Raw genomic sequence first — 26,802 nt, forward strand, 5'->3', positions numbered from 1 at the left:
TTGTTCTGGGGAAAACCCACGAAGGTAAGACAGTACGTTTAACGTTAGACCCCGCGAGGAAAAAAAAAAAGAAAAAAAAAAAAAGAGAAAAACGTTGAACTTAAATTGAAGCAGCTATACAGTGCACAGTGTATCTTTTACATTATATTTCTACTAACGTTAGAAGTCTACTTACACTATGTATGATAGCTAGATTTAAATGTTAGGCACCTAACAGTTAAACCGGAAATTTTGATAATTTGGCCAAACTTTTTTTTTTTGGGGGGGGGGGGAGGGATGGCGATAGAGCTAGAAGGATCTATACGTAAATGCACATGTTATATGTAATGAGTTTAGTGTATTTGCTGTCAAGTTACTAAAAGATAATTGCCAAGTGATCACAATCTCGGACAAGTCCTGTATGGCTGTATACCTAACGTTAAATATTATGTTAGGCTGTAGAATCTACCTAATCTAGATTTGAGCCATCTCCTAATGACTATGTGTCACTGTGAGTCAGTGTCTATACTGAAGTATAACTTAGTACTGAGTCTTATGTTTTAAGGTCTATTAAATATTCTATGCATGAAATCATACTTCCTTTCCTGCAAGGTATTTTCTATACCTAACTGTTGGGCCATCAAATTCACAAGTATATCTAATTTACCAAGATACAGAACATTTCTGAAATCCATACTACAACCTTCATGCATGTATACATTTATAATAAGTGTCTTTCTCTCCCCCCCCCCCCCCAACACTTTCAATCTATATCTACCTCTCTCACTACAGAACTTCTCCTGTTTGGCTTTTGTTTATGAAGTAAAGGAATAATGGCGAAGGTGCTGTTGATCTATCCACACATCTGGACAGTGGTGCTCACTGTGCTATGTTTCAGCCCAGCAATATTATATGCTCGGGCAAATATGAGTCCACTGACCAAATCCATTATTGAGGATTTTGCTGGGCCCCAAGTTGCCTTTTCTGCTGCAGAGCCATCCCTGGATGATGTTTCACCGAATTGTCTCCTCGATCTTATTCACCTGCTGAGTAGTCCTGATGCACTGGTTCCAGGTCAGTTCATTGGACATTGAAGCATAAATGGCAGAGGATTAGATTACCGTACACAAAATTTCTACAGCAACACTACATCATTCAGTAAAAAGATTTTTATAGTAGCCTTTCAGTTGCACAACCTTCCAACACCGCCATTATTCATGTTTTGTTTTTTGTTTTGTTTTGTTTTTTACTTTTTCACTTCTTTTTTTACTTTGTTTTATGCATTGTGCTAGCTTCAGTTTTGTCTTAAGTGATTTTTTAACCTGTTGAAAACTAGTCCTATTAATAAAGTATACTCTAATGGGCTTTATGTCAGTGGGAAATATGTGTTATACTTTAAGCAAAATCAGCTTGTCCTCAGTGGGTTAATATTCTCACACACACAAACATGCACCTGTAGACACAAATATGGTATTCTTCATTTTCTCACAGCAGATGATATGAATCTGATTCTAAGATATTGTCAAATCCCACCAAGAGATCTATCCAGCCATATGTTACCAAAGAAGAGGAGGAATTAGGAGATGATGAAAAGATAGAGAAGGAGGAGGAGGAGGAGGAGGATGGAGGCAGAGAATTGAGGGAAAGAGAAAGAAGGGAGAGGGATAATATCTCAGACTAAACCTTATACAGCAGAGTGATGCCTAACCCTGAGTTCACCTGAATGGCAAACCGTAGGATCATAAAATTGTGCAAAATCATGTATGATAAAAAAAGCTCTTTATGCTAACTTTAGCCCATGATGTATTTTATCATTGCCCAACTTCACAAAATTTGGTGGGGAGGGGGAGGGGGTAGATAACGTAAAACAGGCACACCCTTTTAACATCTTTAACCTACAGTTTCCCTGAATGTCAAATAGAGTGATCAGCATGATCCTAAAATTTTGTAAAGATCATGTGATATTCAAGCACTTTTGCAGTACTTTGACCCATGGTGTGTTTCATCATCGCCCAACCTTCTGCACGGAATTTGGCCATTACTGTCCCTGACCCCTTGTACTCTGATGTATTACATCACGACAATCTTTAAACACACATTGTGAACGAGTCCTGGTCACTTCACCCATTTGATGATGCAGTGCCATTGCTGCAAACAAAATTTATAACCGCAGGAGTCGAAAATTAGAGCCATAAACATAATCTGTCAATATTGTCCGAGAGGAAACTTAATGGTGAAATTTTGGACATTACTAGCCAAGTTTCCATAATTTTGCATCGTGATACCCACATGTCCATATGACATTGAGGTCCAGTTAAACTCTGGAGATTTCATAGAAGTCGGACACAGGCTTTGTGAACGAATCCTGGCCACTTTTCCCACTTGATGATGTCATTCCATTGCTGCAAACCAAATTTGAGAACAGCAGGAGCTCAAAATTAGAACCATTTTCAAAACATAATCTGTCAGTATTGTTCAAGGAGAAACTAGTTATGAAATAGTGGACCTTATATGCCAAGTTTCCATAATTTTGCATCATGATACCAACATGTCTTTATATGACCTTGAGATCCCATGAAAGTCAGACATTCCATTATGATTTTAGTGCTCCTTTCTATTAGATTACGAAGGATATCTCAAAACAAACACGCTGGGAGCGACACTTGACTTTGAGACTATTAGTAAGATTACGATTCATAAATTGTAGACAACTGATGACTTAATTCAATGACCTTTGTGAAATATGTACCAACATATCCAGACTAGGAAGATGAGACTGGGTGTCTGCATACTGTGACTGACAGATCATTGCCCTAGTTAGTTTAATTAGATAATTATGAACGTGATAAATCATGCATTTAGTTTTGGATCTGCAGTGAATAGTGACTGTCTTTATCATTTATTAACGTATATAAGTTAATGTATACACATAGTGTATATGTTAACATACAAATATAAATGTATATTTGCCTGATTATATATATTATGTATTTTTTTTTTTAAAGAAATCTTTCTCGAGTGTTCTCAAGAACACTTGAAAAAGAGCGAATCGCTTGAAAATTTGTGTGCTTAAGCGTATTGTTGGTACACAGCATGAACTTGGTTTTAGTGTTCTTTTTGATGATATACAATATATTACTTTAATATATATTCTTAAATTATTGTTATTATTTTCTATGTCTGCTTGCCTCTTATGGATTGCCAGTCCAGAGAATGTCTGATTGCTGTCAAATTTAAAAGAGAAATTTGCATGTTTGTATTCACTTTAAAAGTAAAATCTTTAGTGTGGAGCAAGTAATCAAATCACAATCTGACTTGTTAGATGAAAATTGGTGGATTTAACAAATAACGAAAATCTAGTGGAAGGGGGCTGGGTACATTGTGGTGCCTTGCCAAGAAATGCCTAGTCATCGCATACTTCATTTTGCAAGAGAGTGTTGTGCTGGTTGAACATTTTTTTTTTTCCTTAGTATCCGTACTGACTGCCACTCCAAGCAAGCCTGTTGATGCCCTGCATATGAAGTCGCAGTGTTTGGGGCACAATGGGTAGTTTTTGGGACGGGGACTAAACTAATGGTTGAGCCAACTCATGAGTGGGTCTCACGGGTGCATGGTTCAAAGTCCTGTTTGATGAAATCACTCTGCTATTGTGTAATATTTGATGTTGGATGTGAGGAGCGAGAGAACTGTTTTCCTTCGCAAACATTATTTTGAGTACCTTCCCAGACATACATCATGGATATATATTTACATTTGGTCCTTCATAGAGACTCATTCAATGGTTGCTGCACCTCTTGCATGTACAAAAATATTGCCATAACAGCATGCAGGTACATCAATCGTCTTTTCAAGAGTGTTATGTCCTTAATTTTGTGCTCTCACAATTATATATTGTTCATAAAGGATGCATTAACAGTAATGTACAGAACAAGCATTCTCAGAATCTGTTAAACAACATGTATTTTGTGGCAAGGTATTTTGTACAAACAAATGGATGAAAGTTTGTTCAGAAGAAATGAATCTTTTAGTTGAGTTTTATGGGCACAGGAGAGTAAGTTTATCACATGTACAACAGGTCCCTCAGGCTCTGCCAGTCATATGATAGTTTTAACTAGATTACTTCTGTCTAATAATCAAGATAGCACATACCAGCCTTCCTCGACAAAGCATGAATTTAAAATTGCAATATATCATGCATATAACAAAACACAGTTCTCAGCTATTGGCTTCAAAGTCACATGATCAAACATACCTGGGCCTCATATAAACAGTAATATTGTATCAATATTCAGGTAGCCAGTGATTATGTTATACATATTGTCTGTATTTGAACTTCTTTGGATAAACTACTGTATATGCTGTTATTTTCGCGTACAGATATTTTTGTGAATACGAAAGTCTCGGACACTTTCGCGAGATGTTTTTTTCACGAATTGACATAGAGGCCTACATAAGCGCACTACTACCTTAGCGTCAGGTGACATTTTCGCGTGTTGTTAAATTCGCGGTCCAACTGAGATTCGCGAAATTCGCAAAAATTAAACCCTTGCAAAAATAACAGCTTATACAGTATAATGTTTTGAGGGTCATGCATGTATCTACAGTTGAACCTCTATTATCCGGCCTCCCTTTATCCGGATCTCTCTATTATCCGGACGCAATCTCGCCGTGATTTTTTTATCTTTTTTTTAATAATTACGGGAGGAAACACACATGAATTACATATACTTAATAATTATTTAGGTAAATCATCCCAAGAATTTATAAAAGAAAATGATTTCCGCTTGCAAACACGAACCTCTATTTTTGGGTCTGTTACTGTGTGTAACAATGAAAAGGTCGCAGTATACACATTACTACATGTGGTACTACAATGGGCTACATCAGTACATGTGTATGTGTATGTACCATAGAGCTCTATTATACGGTAAAGTACATGTATAAAGCATTGAGTCTCCCGTATCCGGCCAAATCCCTTATCCGGATGAGCCCCGGTCCCAACTTGTCCGGATACGAGAGGTTCAACTGTATATTCTTTTTTACAATTTGTTTCAGACTGCTACTTGAAGACTTTTCTTTTTTCATTGAATATATTTATGGAATGTGAAAAAGGTTGAAATTTCATTTTGAACAATAAAGGGAGAAACTATTCTGTTTTGTCAATTCCCTCTGAACAGTTCTGGACTCCTTTGGCAAGCCTTCTGCTGGAATACTTGTGGGCAATCTTGCTTGGCTGGGTCACTTTGATGAGTGCATGGGAGTCTCCCAGCACCGATACTGCCTCGTCCGTATCTCAGCTAACCTGTCAGCAGTGGTCAACGCCACCCTGGTGAGACAAGATGATTTCTCCAAACAATTCATTATTTTGTCTAAGTGTGTTGTGTCATACCTTGTATTGATCTTGTGCAAGTGAAATTTGTATACACTTCTTTTTTCTTGTTCTGATTTTAACATGCATATCAATGTTTGGGAGATGTTCAGATGTTAGGCTGATGTTCAGATGGTAGGCAGACTTAGAATGAAAGGCAGTAATATAAGGCAAAAGACCAACAGAAACAGACACTGAAGTGGTCACGTGATGGGGTTAAATCTCTCAAAATGTACCAGACATCTATGGGTATGTTATCTCAATGACGCTGGCATTTCTCTTTATGAAGCGTTGTGGTTGCCTGATGCATGCTGAACAAAAACTGTTTTTAAAAAAAAGTAGAGACTGCTCGCAATTTGCTTTCACTTTTCAGTGAGAATTGTGGCGAGTAGAAAAGTATGCTGTTTATGTACTCAATAATCCAACGCAATCTGTGATGAGTATCTGTGATGAGTTTTTATAGGATACTGTATACGCCAAATATTTCGCGAGGTTTTTATTTTCAGTCAGGTGCTATTCGCGAAATTAAAGACATGCGAAAATATTGACTCTGATCCCGATGTGAATGTGAAGTATGCGTGTACATTTCTCCATTCAGTACAGGACTCCATGATCGCAAATTTAACCACTTGTGAAATTGTCGGGAAGTTCCGATTTGCAAAAATTTAGACTCGCAAAATATGTGATGTAAACAGGAGGTAATTGTCTTTTATTTTTACTTTCTGCTATACATACATATCAATGCCTCAGCATCATTGTCGAAGTCTCTTGATCTGTGTAATTTGTGTGGTTGCCTGTGTGTGTGCACACATGTTTGTGTGTATGTGTGTGGGTATTTGTATGAATTACAATCAGCTTTTGTGCGTTGAAAAGTGCAATTTGTGCAGAGTACTAACAGTGGAATTTGATCCAGCCACCCATTAATCCGTCAATCATATCCAATCTTGGGAGATTTGTCAGTGCTGTGGTGGCCAGGTAATGGAAGGGTGGCCGCAAATGCAGAAACCTCGCAACAGAATCTGTGGCTGATGTGGTTATATGTACATTGTATCTGTTTGTGAAAAAGTGAGAGATGAATTACCGAAATAATCCCTGAATTACTGTATCCAAAGGGTTAAATGGACTCATTTCTGCTTTGGATACTACAGAGTCTGCCAGTGCTCAGCTCTAGAGAAGAAGAAGCAGTTGTCAAAGACCCTTTGATTGTTTGTTTATGAAACACTCAATGTATATTACAAATGTGGGATACTGGTGAAATAGAGCAATGGTGAAATAGAGCAATACTTATGGCATTGATAACCAACCCAGTAAAAATTATTGTTGATGGCTGAAATGGGTTAATCACCTGGTTCAGTGACTTGGAAGTGGTTATGATGAATTATCCTTGCATACAGTATCTTGGAAGGCCCTAGCAAAGGGCTTCAACTTGCTCTACATCAGAGGGACCTTGCATCTGATTGGCTGAAAGCAAATTTGTCCTACAAATTTGTCAATGAAAATGTTTCTTGAAGTGCCCTCCTCCCTCAGTTATCAGCACTAATGACAGAAGACCTGTGAAAAAGACTAGGCAGTAATGGAGGAAAAAAAGCCAAACAGTGAATGACATTTTTTTCTGGTGCAAAAGCGGATACAGTGGAAGTGTTTCTTCAAGTTTAAATTCTAGTCATGAGCTTTATCTCTCAACCCTCTTTTTTGAATGCCAAGTTTTTAGCAATTCAGAAAAAAAGGAGACACAAAATGAAATGATTGATATACACTTTTTAAGACACGATCCCCATGAAAATTTAAAAATAAAAAGATATCACATCTGCCTTTTCATGTTCTAGTGTAATTTAATTCCCTCATATGTTCGTTTGTTGAAAATGAAAAGCACATGTCAATAAATGTTTTACAAGGAACAACCATTCATATTTCCGCTGTACTCGGTTGATAAAATGTTCTGATTTTAGTATTTGATTTCTGTTTGTTACTAAGGTATGTTCATAAATGGATTATATTGTTTTTCAATTTTTTTTTAAGGACTTGCCCATACAGTGGGGAGTATGTGTTCCTGAGAGCTGCAGTGGGGTTGATGTCGAAAATGCCTTAGAACTTTTACTTGGTAAGCGATTTGTTTGCTTGTTTGTTTGTTTTTTAGTCCCATATTGGCCACAGCCTCCTTATCACATATCAAATTCTATCTATTGGGGAGAAAGATTTTTTTTTTTTTTTTTTTTAATAAACAAAATGAGTGACTGCATGGTATGTAAACCTCTGAGTTAAATATTATTTGTATTCTACATGTGTAACTTTATATGTTTATAATGCCTGTTGTACAACTGTTCAATATGTGTGAACAAATAAACTTTTTTTTTATCACTGTTTGTGCTGTGAATGAACTGAAAAAGTATGGAAATTGAAATAATGTACACTAATGATGTGATAAGACTGACATTGAAGACTCTTGGGACGTCTGCATTGCCTCACCATTCAATAGGTGTACCAATCACTCTCTTTGCTTTGAGCTATCAATCAAACCCTTGTGCATGTTTGTTTATTTGTATGTTTGTTTTTAATGGCAGAACATTAGCCTATAGCAGAATTATAGTAACAGGTACTACCACAACTTTGTAAACAGTTTCATACCATTACAAAGAGAAAGATTAATCAGATTTGTGCCAGGCAATGCTGACAGAAAATCTTTCCAGCCTATTTCCTTTTCTGTCAGTGAACTCACATGACTTCAAGCTGACCTCATTTAGAGATGAACTCATCAGACACACATTGGTAGTGCTTAAAGGGATTGTATAGTTTCGGTTGAGACCTAACTTAAATTTCTAAACATTTCTTTTTGTGTGTGTGTGTGAGAGATAATGAGAAACCTTGTATGAAATATGAAAGAGCATATCATGTAATTCCAACAGTGATTCAACATTTATTTGATAAAAATTGGTTTTGAAATGGCTGAAATATCCCAAACAGAGCAGTCCTAATAAGAAGTAAGACCCACTTTTTATTATTATTGCTTTGTTTTACTTTATTTTTGGATGTCTTAGCCATTCCAAAATGGATTGTCATCTAATGAACTTTGAATCCATATGCTCTGTATTATTTCATATAAGTGTTTTTTTGGTAGCTCACACATATTTAAAAGCTCATTCCTCATCTTCACCAATACTAAACCATCTCTTTAAACGGTATATAATCTCAGTGCTGTTTTGTGGTGCTTGTCATGATGTGTGTGTCTTGAGGGTATTGATAAATAAAACATAATGGTGCCTCTGACATTGATTATCTAATTATTGCTAGTATCATTTGGCACTTATTTGAAAGACAATGCAGAGCAAAAGCATCTCAGCACAATCCTCAAAATTTGCAGAAAACATAATGGTAGCACAATATTCTAAATCATTGTCATGGAAGAGAAGGAGATGACATATGATTCATGTATAATTTGAATGATGTCTGAGCAAGAAAATTGCAAAGACCATAGTTCTTTCAGTCCAGTCGCTGCCTCAATATTTTACGTACATTTGGAGATTTGCACCAATTCCACTGATCCACATGTGTTTTAAGTGCCAGAGCATGCATGGTTAGTGGAAAAGTTTATTAACAGTGAAGCAGCTATGTAATCATCCAAGTCGAGCAAGATTTTAACTGTGATCTTTTCTCATAAGTGTCAAGCCTTGACACTTCAAAGTTCTTCAATTCCTTGATGTGTGTTTATGTGTATCTGTCTGTCTGTCTGTCTGTCTCTCTGAGAGGGAGGCCTTGTAACTATACAGTTCAATTGCACAGTTTGACCTGAGTAGCAGAGATGTGTAGTTGGCAGTGGGTGGCATGGACAGATTAAAACTTTTTTTTTTTTTTTTTTTTGCGTAAAATCATCTCTGCAGAAATGCATTTGCATTCGTACTTCTTTTGGCATTTCAGAAATGTGTTTCTAACCCTTAAATCGAAATAGCCTTGCATTTTATCAATGACTGAAATCTCCCTGAAAGTTTTGAAATTGTTCCTTAATCCTATGCCGCAAGTGAGTTGATAAATGCATCCTGTGTTTAATCCTTTTATGTGCCCAGGCGCTATGCTCGACTTGTTAAGCTCTTTTTTGTCAGAATGCAGGAATCCATCCAAACTCTATTGACCGTGTTGAAAAGTTTCCAAGCCCACTCAGGCATATAGCAATACTTGTACTCAAACCTTAGTCCAACAGAAGAGCCATAAGTGACTTGATAGGGATTATGAGGATTATTCAGGGTAACTGCTGTTTATTCATTGATAAATGGTTTTCAGATGTCTGTGACAATTGACAAAGAAAGCACTCCACCATGTATGCCAATCAATGCATACAGGTGTAGCCTTTTCAGTAGCCTTTTCACTCTATTACTTCTTATCATCCAAAAACTCATAATACCCCACCCACACATAGTGTGTATAGGGGTATAGATAGGAATCACTCTGAGGTCGCATGGCCAGGTGCTCAGTCAGGCCGTTGGGCAGTTGGTTGGTTAGTCGGTTGCAAAACTTGTGGCTCAAACTACGCTGTCATTTTTTGAGCAATTGACATAAAATTTGGCATGTGTGACTGCTATCATAGTTAGATGTACAAGACACTTTTTTTTTCATCAGTATGGAGTAATGCATTACCACGTTAACGGCAAATCTTTATTAAAATCATGCGAAATGTGGCTCGAACTCTTCTCTCACTGTTTGAGCAATTGACCTGAAATTTTGCATGTGGGACAGCTATCTTAGGTAGATGTTTACATCACGATTGTTATCCCACTATTTTGTACATGTGAATATGACTACAGTGCTCACCGCTTAATGGCAAGGGGTTGGGAGACAAGTTTTTCTCCCGTTTAAGCGGTGCTCCCGCTTGAGCGATAGCCAGTATTGGCCCGTGCAAACCACACAACATGAAGCCAAGTATGTGGGCATTACATTAAACCATGCACAGTCATCACACCCGACGATAACCACAGCATCAAATACCCGTGTATGCTACGACTCTCACACCCAAAATGGGGATAAAAGAAAGGACATGGCACGGCAGTCTCACAATTTTGGCAAATGCATTATTGGAACAAACCTCCATTTATTTAATCCACAAAATAACCCTCTTTTAGAGTTGAAAATACATACTGTTCCGTGTTTAGATGCACCCATAAGACGCAACCCGACATTGGGACTGAAGGAAAACAAAATGATTAGCGATCGTAATGATAATTTGATGGTATGGTGCAAAGACAACTTGGCCTGAGCAGACTTCCTTCTTTTGATATCCCTCGCCCTGGCCCGATCCCATGAATGACAGAGAAAAACAAAAACACTGTCTGCGATTAAGCAACAAACCACTTGCTAGTAGCCATGCACATGTTTCATGTGAGGTGAAAATGAGAAGAAAAAAAAATGATGGTAGATAGAGGGAAACTGACAGTCTGACACCCAACAAGCATGCCAGCCACCTGGCCAGGCTGAAAGCCTGGTAAAAAGGAATTCGTGTACGTGCTTGTAGATTTACAGGGATGGGGCCCTGGGAAAGGGGTGATTAGAAGCAGACCTGCATACAGTGGACAACTGTGTGTGTAATCTCAAAGCTGAAGTTTCACACAGTGCACTGCATGTGTTGGTGTGATAGTACACACACAGTCACACATGAGTTGGTGAGAGCATGATATGCAGCATGCAGGAGGGCTAGGCGGGAAGAGAGCTCAGTCTCTCAGCTACATGTGTAAGCTGGCTGGCTGGTGAGATCAGTGGACTCGATTACAGTGTGAGTAGAAACTGACGATGAACGATAAGATGACGCTCAATAAGACTGCCACTACTGCGCTACGTCTCATTGGCTAATGGGAAATGTTTAGACTGCAGTGGGCATAATCTATTGGGAACTAGTTAGAAAATAATCCTTTTGGTAAGGAAATTAAGTCCCTGCTATTTTTTCTGAGGATTTACTTATTGTTTTTAGACATTAATACATGGACAATGGAGTGTGTTTCAGCCAGATGTGTCCCGATAAAGCATGGTTCATGGCTCTGATTAAGCGGTGGAAATAACGCATTAAAATTTTGTTGCATCAAGTTTTGTTGCACGTAAGCGGGTTCACGCTAAAGTGGTTCCTGATTAACGGGCGAGGACTGTACTAAGTATTTGTGGAGAGATCTTTTAATGACAGGATGTTCCTGAGATCAGAAAATCCTAAATTACTGACATACAAAACAACGAAGCATTAATGCGAGTAATGTCACAGTCTTCATACTATACACGGTACTGTGTGTGCTGAATATTTTGCGAGGTTTTTGTTTTTGTGAATTTTTGTGAAATATTGACTCTGATCCCAATATGAATGTGATGTACACGTACACACTTCTCCGTTTAGAACATGACTCCACGATCTTGAATTTAGCCACTTGCGAAATCGTCGGGAAGTCCTGATTCGCGAAAATTTAGACTCACTAAATATATGCCGTATAGAGTAAGCTGTTATTTTCGTGATGAAAACATAACCTCCTTCCTTGTCAGAGGTACATAATTGGATGCACTCACATTCAATGTATATATGTACACACTCAGATGCCATGAGATGAAGCTGTAATTGTATGCTGCTACACATAATATTTTCTTAGATTATGCAAGCTTTCCACAGTTAAATAACAGGTATATCAATGTGGTACGTAGTCAAAGCTTACTGGCAAGTGCACTGTCACATTTCCAATATGCAGTGTAAGAAACCAGACTTGTAAACACTCTGCGTATTTGGACAAGGCACACTTAATCTCTGAACCATTATCAAGAGAGTTTAATAATCAAAATGTAATCATAGCCTGCAATGTATTTCCTGTATCAAAATTGATAAGATTTTCAAACACTGTCTGGTAATGTATTTACTCTGTTAACAGCAAATTTGTGCCTCTCCCTTTTACGAGTACTTAATGGTTTTGTTTACCTTTGGGAACAGTGATTTAAAAAATTTTCATGACATGAGATTTAATGTATATAGTGTATGTCTGTTGTACTACAAAACATCCTATCTTTTAAGATTTTCATGATAAAGCCTAAAATATAAGGAAATATTTGTATTTGTCTTAATAAACTGTAACTGTAGGTGGTTTTGTCTGGAACTATTTTTATTAAAATTATTGTTCACAGTTTCTATATTTGACAATACTTGAAGGCATAATTTACCATTTGCAGAAGAAACAAAATCCCAGCATTAGTGCTTTAGAATAGTTCTAAAATGTGAGTTAGGGATAGAAACAACCACTGTAAAAATTTGAATTCATACAATCGATGTTAAGTATTGCTAAATACACAAAATGTGAATAATAGTTATAATAGAAATGTTTCCAGACTAAACCGTTTACAGTTACGGTTTAATGAGAAAATTACTGATATCTCCTTATAGTTTTAATAGGCTTTATTGCAAAACCTTTATATGGTAGGATGTTTTGTCATACAACAGACCTACACATATGCATCAAATGTAATATCTTGAACATTCTTTAAATCACTGCTCCCAAAGATAAACAGGACCTTAAACATCAATTTTACCAATTCAAATTTTTACAGTGGTTGTTTCTATCCCTAACTCACATTTTAGAACTATTTTAAAGCACTAATGCTGGGTTTTTGTTTCATCTGCAAATGGTAAATTATGCCTTTAAAATTTTATTAACAAAATACCAGAGGAATGACTTCATGAAGCTTGTTCAAACTGTAAATCCAGCAATGTCAATACACGTCAGAGCAGTGACATCACACCACTCTGTGTCAAAGGTCATTCATTCAACACTCATATTGAGTAATTCTGATTTCCTCTTTTCAGTTTGATTAAATGTGATTTTTTTTTATTTTGTTTGTTTGTTTGATGTGCATTTGAATTTGAATCCTTACAAAAAATTACCATGTCATAGATCCCACTTGACCAAACTCTGTGTAAAGTGAAATGCTACTCCTTTAGCCAGCAGTCAAATGAATTAAATTTTGCTCTAACTTCACTTTAATGGAGCAAAATCATGCATATACACAGAACAGTAAAAGTTTTTAAGATCTGACATAAATGAAACATTATTGAATTTCAAAGTTCCGCATGTCAGTGATATTGTCAAAATCACATGCAAATGTATGCACAAATTAAAAGTCTCCTTTTGACTGAATACAGAAAACTTCATTAGATTTCTATTTTTGAAGGGAAATGAAAATAATGACTTGCAATATTTGCAGCAAAAAGTAGAGAAGTGATAACATGGCCTTGCAAGATTGCTTTTTAAAAGGGGGGGGGGGGTGTTCTACAGACCACATAGTTTTTATGACTTCTTTGTACAAACATATCAGAGATCAGAGACTTGTGCAACAGTGACATTGCCTCACATAATTTGCATGTGGTTGTGACCAGCAGTGCCGTTTTCCTGAAAACTTGTGAAACTTTTGAATTTCAAAACTTTCCCCATATTCTGTTTCTTTGTAGTATCAACAAGTCACCTCTACCACTCTTTTACTTTGATATCACTCTATCTACCAGGTATAATCATGGAGTGGTTTTTGTAGTACCATGTTTTCATGTACTGGTATTTGTGCATAGTAAAACTTGTTTGCTATATTTTGATGTCTCAGCGGAAATGACTTGTAAATGTAACAGCTGGTGGCAATACCATTAGAAATCTCATACCGCCTCAGATTCACTTCTGTAGCAGAGTTGTACTGCCTATACACTATGTAAACCCTGTTTATTTCCCTAAAATTTCATCTTTTGAAAAAAGTACTCATTCCCTTGACTCGTTACTGACATATGTTATGGGTAATATTATTCCCGTTGCTGTTAGAAAGAGGCAAGTCAAGTGCTCTTTTATTATGTGAAAAAAAGTGAAAATATGTTGAATTTTCTTTATATTTTCTTTATACTGTTGTACTCATATGACATCACGAGCCTTAGTAGTCTCCTCATCCAGCGGTTCTAACACAAAAATTTTACAAATTCATAACTTTTGCATTGATTGTCCAATTTTCCTCAAACTTTCACTGATGTGTTCTACTAATATTGCTGCATTCTCTCAATCCTTATGCTAATGAAGGTGAACTTGTCCTTTAAAGTGTACAAGGAAGATGAGATCCTTGAGTGAGACACATAAGTAGCTTATGCTAGTGCTAGTCATATGGTGTCAAACACATCATGTGTAGTCCATATAACACATATTTACACATGGGGATAACACACATTTACACATAACACATATTTACCAAAAGTCATGCAACCGTCACAGGAGCATTACATAATGCTTTTGCAAGGAGGTTTACTTTGCATTTAATTTCAAGTGAAATTTTTAAATCCAAATTTCATCACTTTCAGCACTCCATGATGTCTAAAAGTTCATTGTTCATGTGGGCCTATGTGGGTCAAAAATTATGTGACATATGTACATGTCAGCTGAGCATGAGGAACTTGGGCTCATAGCCAAACATGAGCCTCTGGAACACAACAGGAAGGCTATGTTACCTTGGCTTTCCATGATTCTGTGGTAGCCTTCACATGATTGTTTTTGTGTGGTTTTGCCAGGAATCAGCTTATCTGACTATTTACTCAAGGATGCAAGATAAATGACTGGCAACTGTATACACAGACATTGGATGCACCCCTCAACATAGGTGTAGAGGGTCAATAAAACTGGGTTACAGTGATAGTATGCCTTGCTACCTTACATTTACCTTGGAAACAGTTTTGTTTTTTGGTTTTTTTTTAAAACCAATGCTGATGTACATCTTTACTTGTCAATATCAACAGTTTGCCTTTTTCCCCAATGCTGTATTATCAATGTAGTTCTAGCGTTTTACTGAGGACTTTGTTTACCTTTGACATTTTAATCTTCGATATTTGATTACATATTCTAAATTCATACATTCATGTCTGCTGACATTTGTGTACCATTGGTTCTGCCTTTTTCCGTTTTCACACCATGATGGTACCTGTCTAAGTGTCAATTTAAGTTGATTTTCATCTGATGTTGACCTGAGCACCCTTAGAACAATGTAAAACTTCAGACATAATATATTTAGCTGTCTTTTGAAGAAGTCTTCACAACATTCATCATTAGATCACCTCCGCCTTCTCTTAAAAAAAAAATGAGTAAATGTAAAGTAGGATAAGAATCTAGGTTTTGTGCGAGCATATTATTCCAGCAGCATTTCATGTATTTATTAACCCTTTCCATTACACAGGATATTTAAATGTATCTTGGCTCACTCTGGAGACAGTAAGGGGGTCCTCAGTTGACTGTGTAAACAAACCGGATGCTAACTTCAATGGAGGCTTCATCTCTGTTTGGTGAGAGTTCTCTTGATGAACATTTAAATCACTTTGGAGTGTTGTGTCGGGCTTTTGTTTGCATATTTACATGTTACAGTAATACCTCAAGGTTTTAGGGGATGATCTTTGTGGGCTCTTTCACAGGGTGATCTCTGATAGTGACCAACAAGATTTTCAATGCATGATGCAATGAAATTCTCACATCTTTCTCACAATTTTTTTTTTTTTTTTTTTTTTTTTTTTAGGAATTGGCAGAAAATACTTATATGTATTCAACAATCATTCATTCATTAATTTTAGCATGCTTTGATTTCTTGCGACTTATTAATCCTTAAAATTGCTTTAAGTCTATTTGTTTTTGTTAGTATTAAAGTGGTAAATGGGTTGTATGTTTCATGGTTTACCTACAATGACATGCACTGGTGTTACCAGTGATAGTTACTGAGATACAACATACCTCAACATATTTTATGCTCCCGTTGCAACCCTCACTTCACGGACAGCATGCTAGCATTGAGAGAAATATCATCAAGAACAGAGAAGATATGGAAGCTTATCAGTTGAATTGACCATGTTTAATGTCTAATTTTGCTCCCATTTCAACCCTCACTTTGCAGACAGCATGCTAGCATTGAGAGAAATATTGAGAACAGACAGATATGAAAGCATCAGTCCAATTGACCATGTTTAACGTCTATTTTTGCCTCTGAAGCATTGTGATAGGAGTTCTCTTCTTGCTCTGCGTTGCTGGTTCCATTGTGGACCATTGTTTGCAAGCCAAAGACAGAGAGGCTAGTGATGCGCCTCTTCCTCACAGAGTGGGACTGGAGAACGGGGGTCATACTGCCCAGCAGAACTTATATGGCAGCCTAGATAATGTGAGTAATTCCTTTTTTCATTTTTTACTTTATGTGTATTCATATATAACAGGTGTAAATATACTTTTGCCTTTAAAAGAAAGACTCAAAGACTAGTCCTCTTGCTCCTAATATATCCTAATGTTGCACCAGTTTCACTGGTCCTAATGTGAAATGTTCCACATAGCAAGTATTGATCTTGAAAGCCTCTGCCATTTTTTTTTTTATTGTTTGTTTGTGAGCATTATTATACAGAAGGTTTTGATGAAATTTGCACGCTAGGGCCATTATGGTAAAAGAACAAGTGCTTAGTATTTGGTGGTGGTCTGAATCATTTTCTGAATCCAGGATTATTTAAAATGATGTGTGCACAGCTCCAGGTGCTTCATGTTGTGATGATTAACTTTGTAAATCGTGACTGTTTATGCAACATAATGCTGCAAGTGTGATTTTATCATTAAGAGTCGGTTTGTTCTCAACAACATTGTTTTGCAGCCAAAGGGGGATCATGTCCTGCCGGAAAATCAATTCTCTGAAAAATCTCCATTACTGGATCACTCAAAGTCACCACATCATTCCATGGTTACCAGGGAAACAGTCACAGTCGTAACCAGCAGGCCACTAAGTGAGTGTGATTAATGCAGACTTCGATTCTCTCAGACCAACAAAAACGACATTTGTGTCAATTTTGTGATCAAAAGTTTCATCTGAATTTGTATTGAGGAATTGAAAGATTAATTTTTCTTTAACTGTTTAGATTAAATAATGACAAGCTTCTATGTATGTAGCTGTGTGATCTGAACAGAGCATTGTCCTATTATACAGGTATTGCCATGTTTCTGTTAGAGAAACTTTGATTTATTTTATGGTGTAGTATATGCTTGTTTTGATATCTTTATGTAATATGCTGGGCAAATTATTCATGACTGGAATTCCTTTGCATAATTAACTGGATACATACATTGTACAATATGAAATAGTGTACATTGTATTTCCAATGCACCTATAATATCTCATCAAACACAGTGGCCATGAACACAGACTTTTAATTTTGTTTGCACAAATATAACTTTCTCAAATAAACTATGTATATGTAGCAGATGAAGAAGGGGGTACAAAGTATATGTCAGATTCAAGCGATAAGACAATATCTACTGGTCAGCTGCACATCATGGACAAATTCATTGAAAACTTTTTTGTATATAATTATGGAAAAGAATGCCATTTACATGACATTACTGTATGACTTTAACACTCTGTACTTTGCTTTCAATTTGTCACGCTTTTCTCAATTCAGATTAACTTGTAATAACTGGATGTTGATGTTGTGATTGTTTTTCTGTTTTTGGTTTCTAAATCAGGTGTGTGGACAAGGCTTATCTTCTGCTTTGCTTTCTCTCGCAATATTCCCAAACTTCTTGGCACCAAGCAGGGCGAGGGCGGTATCACCTGCCTGAATGGAATCAGGGTCATTAGCATGTCGTGGGTCATCCTTGGTCACACCTTGGCCCTCGTGGCCCAAGCGGGCATTGGCGGTACGACACACCTCCTGACCTCTCACCTAGACCCCGTTTACAGTGCAGGGCTGGGCCGGCCTCAATTACGGTACTCGGCCCTGCAATTCTGTCCGTTTACAGTGCCGGCCTTAGCCTGGGCTTTTAATTCAAACCTTTCAATATTTTATTGTAGTGGCGCTCTGCTTGTAAACAAAGTTTACAAAGTTTGGTATGTGATGAAGGTAAAACACATGATTATTTCTGGGAGCGCGCTGGCCACAGTTTGGTACCGCATTTGGCCCAGTTTGCGTTTACAGTGAGAAGAGGCTCTGATTCCGGGCCGAGATTATCTCCAGAGCTTGGCCAAATGCGCGGCTGTTTTTGGTACCGCATTTGGTCTTTTGCACATTTACAGTGAAAGGAAGGCCAGGCTCGGCCCAGGCAAAAGCCCGGCCTCTTCTCTCATTGTAAACAGGGTCTTTGATGTCTCAATGCAATGTTTGTCTGAGGCATCACATGTTCATTTGATCTATCCATCCCTTTAAGAAGCATTACAGTCAGAATGTTGTCAAAGTTTGGTATATGATGAAGGTAAAGCACAAAAGTCACAGCTTGTATGGACGCTAGTTTTGATTCAGGGAAGCGTCACCAAAAGTTTAGCCCATAAAGGGCTGGGGCAAAATTGTTAGATTTCCATAGAAATGCAAGAAGTAATCAGTACAGTGTCATCAAACTTGTAGCTTTGATTGTAGTGATCAGTAAGACAATAGTAGACACCTTGAAATACCTGAGGTTAATACCACTTGAATGCATTGATGAGATTAGTCCATATAATAGGGTTAACATTTTCTGAGTGTCAAAGATACTACAAATTTCTCACTAAGTGTCATTTTTTTAATTTCTTTGAGAGTTTGTGCAACTTTAATGAAGTAAACCAGTTTTATCTAATTTTCTCTAGTATGAGGTAGCCGTCAATTCGGAGTTTCCATTTCAGTGCTGACAAAATAAAAATCTCCACAACAAATATCCCCCCACAGGCTTGATGGGACAAACAATCCAAACCACATGCCCATGACTCTCATTTTTTTTAAATCCTTTTTACCTTCCTGTTACAGAAAATCTTGGCACTGCATTTCCAGCATGGCTGCAGAGCTTTTCCTACCAAGCAATCCTGAATGCTTACTTCTCTGTGGATAGCTTCTTTTTTCTGAGGTATGGCACTGGAGCAAGACTACAGTTATCCTGTGGCGTAACTTATCAATTGAACTGTACTTTCAACAGATTACAAATCACACAAGAGCTCAGTAATTGTATGCCTCCCACTACAGTGGACTCCCGTTGTAACGAAGTCCTCGGGACCGGCAGTTTTTTTGTTATGTCAAAATTTCGTTATAACCGAACAAATCGACAATAAAAAACATAGAGCTGATAATGCTACGGCCTGAATTTTTATTTCATTGTAACAGGAATTTCGTTATAGCCGTGTTCGTTATAACGGGAGTGCACTGTATTAACTTCGGGTTGTACAGTTTTACATACCTGCACTGAGTTTACAAACCAGTCGCTATTTGGGAATAAATTGCAACTCAACATTTTAGAAATTAAATTATGCTTTAGCATTGTTTCCTTCTGCATGCATTAGTCATGAATTTTCAAGCCTGAATACAATGAAAACCCTCAAAATGTAGTTGTAGGTGTTAAGACTCCGACATGTTTTTTTTTTTTTTTTTTAAGTAGTGCAAATTTTGACAAAAACAGAACGATAAACATGTCAATATGATAATTTTTCTGAATAAATTTGTCATGACGCATGCTGTCTTCTCTGAAGAACTTAACTCCAAGAGGCATTAAGTACACTGGGAATATTTTTCTTGCGTACATGAGCACAATGGCATTCAAAGTTTCACTATATTTGAGACTTCCGTTGCTACAATAATTCACTGAACTTTATAGTTACTGTCATTGGTGACAAGTCAACTGACATTATTAATTCATCTTCGAGGAAAAATGATTTAGCATCATTATAAATTGTGCTTTTCATATACTGTATACGCCATATATTTCGCGAGTCTAAATTTTCACGAATCAGGAATTCCCAACGATTTTGCGAGTGGTTAAAATCGCGATTGTGGAGAAGTGCAGAAGTGTACGTGCGTACGTCACATTCACATCGGAATAAGACTCAATATTTTTGCATGTCTTTAATTTCGTGAATAGCTCCTAACTCGCGAAATATTTGGCGTATACAGTAGTACTCACATATTGATGCTGTTGTTACAGTGGTCTGCTCATAACCTACCTGACATTAAAGAAGATGAAGGAGAGTGCTGGAAAGATACCTTGGAAGTGGATTTATTTGCACCGATATCTCAGGTATGATTATTGGTACTGCTAACTTAAAATCAAAGTTCATGTGATGTCAGTGACAATGAGAATTAACAATTTAAGTGCTAACAATGATGTGAATACTTTTAATTCATCATTATGAGTGTAGCTACTGATACATCATATTTATGATTGTTACATGATATTCTATCAATATATTGTTATGGTACTGATGCTGATGCAACTAATACTACCAAAACATGTACATTTGCCAGTGTCTGCTACTGCATTAAAGGGATAGTACAGTATGGTGGAGATGAGGATTGAGCTTTTAACTTTTTGCAAGATGCTAAGAAACCACTTATGAAATGTTACAGAACCATTCTAAGAGGAATTCAAAGTTTATTTGGTGAAAATTGGTTTTAAAATGGCTGAGATATCTGAAGACAAAGTAAATAAAGCAATCCTAATAAAAGATGGGTCCTACCTTTTAATTAGTATCACTTTGTTTTGGATATCTCAGCCATTTCAAAACCAATTTTCATCAAATAATGTTGAAATCCTCTGGGAATTACATGCTCTTTCATATTTTCATGCGAGGTTTCTCATTGTCTCACCAACAAAGTTAGGAACCTGAAGCCAGGTCTCGACCAAAACTATACCATCCCTTTAAAGACTTTTTACAACCACAACTTGTGTCACTGTCATTTCTGATCCTCTGTGCTCTTTCATGATTGTAATCTTACCAGCATCATCACTTACGCTTCATGTGCTCCTTCGGTAGTCGTCATGGTGCCATGTATCATGCTGGCGACTCTTTCTCTTGATGCAATCTTTCGTCCCTGGTAACCCAACTTTTTCTTCACCTATCTCCTGGTGTTTGTGATGCAGACTAACCCCAGCACTGGCCATGCTAATCCTGGTCTTCACTTTCATCCTCCCCGACATGAGCCAGGGCCCCATCTGGCACAGCCTGGATCCGTGGGTGGACCCCTGTCGCTCCTGGTGGTGGACCAACATCCTCTACATCAACAATTTCTTCCCTCCAGCCATAGGCCAGAATGTACGTCTCAACACCATATGTGCTGGAATATCTCAGTTACTCATCTTGCTTTCCTTTTTCTTTACAAATCTAATTTCTATGTTAGACTGAGAAATATTAACCTAATTTGATGACAATGTATATATTCATATGTTAACAAAATTCAAAGTACAGATTTTCAGTCTTATATAATGTTAAATGTGTATGAGGTTAAATATTCCTGATGATGGCTTTACCAGAAATGTGACGACTCACGAGACTATATATCATGATTTTGTAGCTTTTCCATGTGATCTTGTTTTGCAAGCAATGTGTACAATTTTGATTACAGACATGTCATGTATTGATTGGTTGACAGATCTAAATTTTACAACTTTCAATAATTATTGGTATGTGAGTTTGCATTCATGACCTTGTATACGTATGTGAGCGAGTTGAGTAGCGTCTACAGGCTAATTAAAACCTATGCAAGATTTTAAGGATATGTCAAGGAAACAATAAGCAGATATGCCTGTGTATGGTACATACTTAACAAAAAAACACCAAATTGTGTGAAACCTAAGTCTCTTTTAGAAACATAAAAATCACTCTTTCATGATTGAGAATTGTAGCCTGACCAGACGTGTTATATATCTGAGCAGAAAGTAATCAAATTAAGCCTTCTTTTCAATCTCACTAGTGCGTGTTGTGGACGTGGTATTTGGCCAATGACATGCAGTTTTTCCTGATTAGTCCTCTCATCATTATTCCCCTGTTCTGGTAAGTTTATACAGGTTATATATATGTATTTGTGTATACACGTATGTACATATACATATAAATATGTATATGTGCATATGTATGTACACAAACACATATATATATACTGTTAACACTCTTGTGTAAAGCACACTCTGACTTTGGACACCGTGGGAAAAAAGAAAAAAACATGGATCCAGATACTTGCATTCCTGTATACGGTGCACCCCCAACTTCCAATATTTTTCAGGACAAAAAAAAGGTGTACCTTATACATGAGTGTTTACAGTATTTGATTCTTTTTCGGGGAGGGGGGAGGATGGGGGATGGGGGATGAAATATAAACACTATCAGACTACTCACAATGTTTTTATGTTTGTTTTGCTGTTGTTTTTCTTCCCAAGTGAACTTTGTAGAATATTCATCTTCAGGTTATGCTACAAATGTGAATAGTCTTTCTCGAGTACTGCATCATAACACATCTGGGCCCTGTTTCATAAACAACTGCCACATTTCTATGACAAATTTTGCTCTCAGCCAATCAGATGCAAGGATTTCAGTAGCTTATAACAACTATTGTAACTTGTTCATTGATAGCAAGTTTTATGAAATGGGACCCTGAAGTATGAATTTGTTCTCCATCCCCAATATTAGGTATCCAGCAGTGGGGGTTTCCATTCTGAGCACTCTCTGTGTTGCGAGCTTCATCACAACAGCTGTCTTGGTGGAGCAGCATGGTTTTCAGCCTGGTGTCCTTCTAAGGTGGGTGCTCCTGCAACATTTTTTAATTTGTTTTAAATCTATTTATCCATTTTTATTTATTTTTTTTTTTTTGGGGGGGGGGGAAGACTTACAAGAAAGCTAAGAAACAGAACAAAAAATTTCTATTCATTTGAGGGGATCCAAAATGCTATTTAACCTGTTGAAGACTAGTCTTGAGTATAATGGGGCTTGTGTCTATGGGAAATGCGTGCTATGGCAAAATCAGCCCGTCCTCAACAGGTTAAGGATGCTAGTAAGTCCTGAGAAATTATTGAGGAAACTTTACCCAGGATTACAGTGATTCCTGAGAATGTTGATATTTTCGTGCAATGAGTTTTAGGTGCTGAGCAACTCAGAAACAAATTTGCGGGTTCTTGATTTCATGCTGCGCAATTACCTTCTTGTTATGTTTTCATCCAATACACAGAAAAAAAAACCACCACAGAATTGGATTTGAAATTTCCCCACATGAAAATTTATGAGCTGCCTGACCCATTTGAATGTACAGGCTGCACATCGCAGACTCTACTGCATACACACATGCACTCAAAGGAATGCTATGGTACTAGGGCACATGCGCACACACACTGCTTTACGTTATGTCATACCATAAATCAAATGATTTCTAATTTTGTTTGTGATATACCATTATGTAGTTCGTGATATTATATGTTATGATACACTGCATCATGAATTATTCAATTTCTTAGTCCTGGTCTATCAAAGACAGCTATCTGTAATATCATAAAAAGCATGACATGTTAGTATGACTTATGATTATTAAAGACAATGCCTGTTTGCTCTGTCAGCTGATGAGAGAGCATATGTGTTTATTTGTTCATGAACTCCATTGAGACCTCCACACAGAAATTGCCACTGACATGCTGTACAAACAGGTTTCCAGCATTACTCAAAGTGTTTAAAGGGGTTGTCCACCCTGAAAATTATTTTCTATGTATAGATGCAAAAAAAAAAAGAATGTTAAGAGAACAGGATGCTGAAGTTTGAGCAAATTCTGATCAAAACCAAGAAAGTTATAATAGTTTTGGAAGTTATGATCTATCAAACATGAATTGTCAGTTTTGTGATGTGTGCGAGCATGCCCCCTGTTTGCTATGTATTATAAAGTAAGCAATTTTAATTTCCGATCAAGTTAATTTCCAATCGTTCATGCACCCTTTATGCTGTCACTGTAAATATTTTTCTGTACAATTCCTGAATGGAAGAAAAAATACATTCCATTTTTTTTTAAAAGAGAGAAAAGATAAGAGTTTATGTAATTTCATGCACATGGCAAATGGAAGGTGAGCTCACATGCTAAATCACAGAGTTGTCAGTTCTGTTTGATTGGTCACGCCTTCAAAATTTCATAGTTTTCTTATTTTTAATCAGCGTTAGGTCAAACTGTACTTTCCTGTTCCTGTCATTTTTCTTGTTGTATGCAAACTTTTTGTTAGAGGTGGACTGTCCCTTTAAATGGCACACATGCAATTACTTCTCTCTGTCTGTCTGTCTGTCTCTCTATCTGTGTGTGTGTCTTGCAGTAACAATGGGCACAGTATGTCTGCCTCAGAGCCAGAGGGAAGGTTTCTTCCAGCAGATTCCTACATGGACGTGATATACACCAAGCCATACTGCCGCATCCCACCCTATCTGGTTGGCATGGCAATGGGTTACATCATCTATCGCATTGGCACCAAGAAAATCAAGCTGTCCCCTGTAAGTGATGGGATAGACACTGTATGCTCAATTTTTAAATCTTTTTGCAAGATGAAACAATGACTTTATAGTTTTGTCAAAGAGATTAATTCTTCTTCATATACTGGAAAATTCAGTTCTGGAAAAGGAGGGGAAGGGGGTAACAGTCATTTCACAAAAAGGTCCCGAAATGGAACCCATTTTCTGTCTTTTATTTATCTTGTTTATTTTGTTTTAATTTATTTCTGTTGTATAAAATCTAAAACCTGGCAGTCTTGTTCTACTGATGTATGAATTTCCTGCATAAGGCTTCCAGTAGCAAGCATGAAACAATTAAACACATGACAGACTACACGTAACCATCTGGCAAATCATGTGATCAATTCTGAATTCAGATCTTGGGTTCAAATTACAGAACTGTCAGACATCATCATCAAAGTCCAGCTCACATGAATTTACTTCACTCTGGAAAATTATTTAAGAAACAGTTCTGAGAAAGGTGTGCTTGGTTTTGGATTTTTATTTTTCAATGCTGGGCACTATCTCTGTATATCCACCCTCACACTGCAGATCATGGCCGCTGCTGGTTGGGCCGTAGCTGCAGCTCTGGGTATGACAGTTGTCTACGGGCTCTACCCTATTTACAGTGGCTCGTCTGTGCCCACAACAGCCAGCAGCATGGCCTACACTAGCCTCTCCACCTTTACCTGGGGTGTGGCCCTCTGCTGGGTGGTCTTTGCCTGTCACTATGGATACGGAGGTACGCACCTGTCTGCTGGGAGGTTACTGTCCGTAAAGGTTAAAGCAGAATGCCACTCCGTAGTCAAGATATCTTTGATAGGCTGAGTAATAACAAACAAAATGGTACAATTTTCATGAGAATTCATCATCAAATAAGAGCATTCTGAATAATTTTAAAATTTCAAATGTTTCCTTAAAACAGTGACATAAGTGAGTACTCACAACTGCACAATAACAGTTGCAGATTGTGTATGTATCAGAGAGACTTGAGCTTTTGATCAAATGCTGGAAGGGAACTGTCAATTTTGGGCAGAACTTTTACTACTTTTTCAGAGCTATAACCTTCAAAGTGTCTTAAGGGAAGTGATATTGAAACAAGACATACATCTTGATGGGTACATGCATTCCAGAGAGAGGATTTATCACGTCCAGTAGTTTTCATCGCTACGATTCCATTTCAGTATGTTTACATCTACCTTAGATCATGTTGCACTTTGTTTGAGAAACATGTTTCGAACATGTATAATGTCAGATTGTCGAATATCCTGAGTGTGTTCTGACTCAATTTTCCTTTTTCTTTTCTCTGATACAACTGAAGGTGTTATCCATGATTTCCTGTCCTGGTCTCTTTGGGTGCCGTTGAGCCGGATGACCTACTCCGCCTATCTGCTGCACCCCCTGGTCATGTATCTCTACGCTTTTAGTCAGACTGTTCCCATTCATTGGTCTACAATCACAGTGGTAAAACTCCTATTCATTGGGATTGGAAATATGCAGTGAAACATTAAAGGCATTATTTACCATTTGCAGATGAAACAAAAACCCAGCTTTAGTTCTTCAAAATAGTTCTAAAAAAATCACTGCTCCCAATGGTAAATAGTGCATTTGAAGATGTTAGGATGAAAGTTGTGTTTATGTGTGTGTATGTGGTTGTGTGTGGTGGTGTGGGACGTGAAGATGAGTTGATACTAATTGGAGTTTTTACTAATTGAATTGATTTGTTCAATATCACCATCAAAGAAGCAATGAATGCCTACAAGCAATCAACCTTGAGACCAGTGGCTGTAAGTCCCCTCTGAAGGACTAAGGCAGTTGGGATAAAGTACCCTGCCTTTGGGTGCCTCTGCTGCAGCTAGGGGGACTAGACCCAGGGACCTTGTCATTGGTAGTCGCTGGTTGTAACCACTGAGCCGTTCATGTATGTGCTCAAAGTACATATATTTCATTAAATTAAATGAGATATATGTAAGATTTGTAACATTTGTAACATTTTCTGCAACAATCATCGCAAAACATTTTTGTTTGATGTTATTTGTAATTTGTCATGGATATGTTGTTCTTTGATACAAATATATACAAATATATCCTCACTAGGGATGGGTTTCATTTGATTGTGAGAGGAGTTTATTCAGAAATCTCATGGAGAGTTTGAGGAGTGCTCTTGTGGAAAAAAAAAAAAAAAAGCAGTGTCGGAAATATATTCTCATACCTCTCTCTCTTTGTGTGTTATTTTT

General features: G+C 37.3%; 2 protein-coding genes across 2 annotated transcripts in view; both read left to right on the forward strand.

The window, feature by feature from the left end:
* The first annotated feature begins 812 nt into the window (after window positions 1-812).
* On the forward strand, window positions 813-15,651 carry LOC140232565 (O-acyltransferase like protein-like). Its single transcript, XM_072312657.1, has 4 exons — window positions 813-1,053; window positions 5,157-5,308; window positions 7,367-7,448; window positions 15,542-15,651. Exons 1-4 carry the CDS (start codon window positions 813-815, stop codon window positions 15,649-15,651), a joined length of 585 nt encoding a protein of 194 aa, XP_072168758.1.
* A 2,240-nt stretch (window positions 15,652-17,891) lies between these two features.
* The window catches only part of LOC140232780 (O-acyltransferase like protein-like), a 33,452-nt gene continuing 24,541 nt past the window's right edge, over window positions 17,892-26,802 (forward strand). The window contains exons 1-9 of the mRNA XM_072312895.1: window positions 17,892-18,021; window positions 19,098-19,194; window positions 20,263-20,355; window positions 21,199-21,370; window positions 22,029-22,108; window positions 22,742-22,849; window positions 24,394-24,568; window positions 25,118-25,307; window positions 25,887-26,029. Coding sequence (XP_072168996.1) covers window positions 17,964-18,021; window positions 19,098-19,194; window positions 20,263-20,355; window positions 21,199-21,370; window positions 22,029-22,108; window positions 22,742-22,849; window positions 24,394-24,568; window positions 25,118-25,307; window positions 25,887-26,029 — 1,116 coding nt within the window. The 5' untranslated portion in view covers window positions 17,892-17,963. The remainder of the gene's footprint in view (window positions 18,022-19,097; window positions 19,195-20,262; window positions 20,356-21,198; window positions 21,371-22,028; window positions 22,109-22,741; window positions 22,850-24,393; window positions 24,569-25,117; window positions 25,308-25,886; window positions 26,030-26,802) is intronic.

The sequence above is a fragment of the Diadema setosum genome, chromosome 9 (genome assembly GCF_964275005.1).
Source record: "Diadema setosum chromosome 9, eeDiaSeto1, whole genome shotgun sequence".
Lineage (NCBI taxonomy): Eukaryota > Metazoa > Echinodermata > Echinoidea > Diadematoida > Diadematidae > Diadema > Diadema setosum.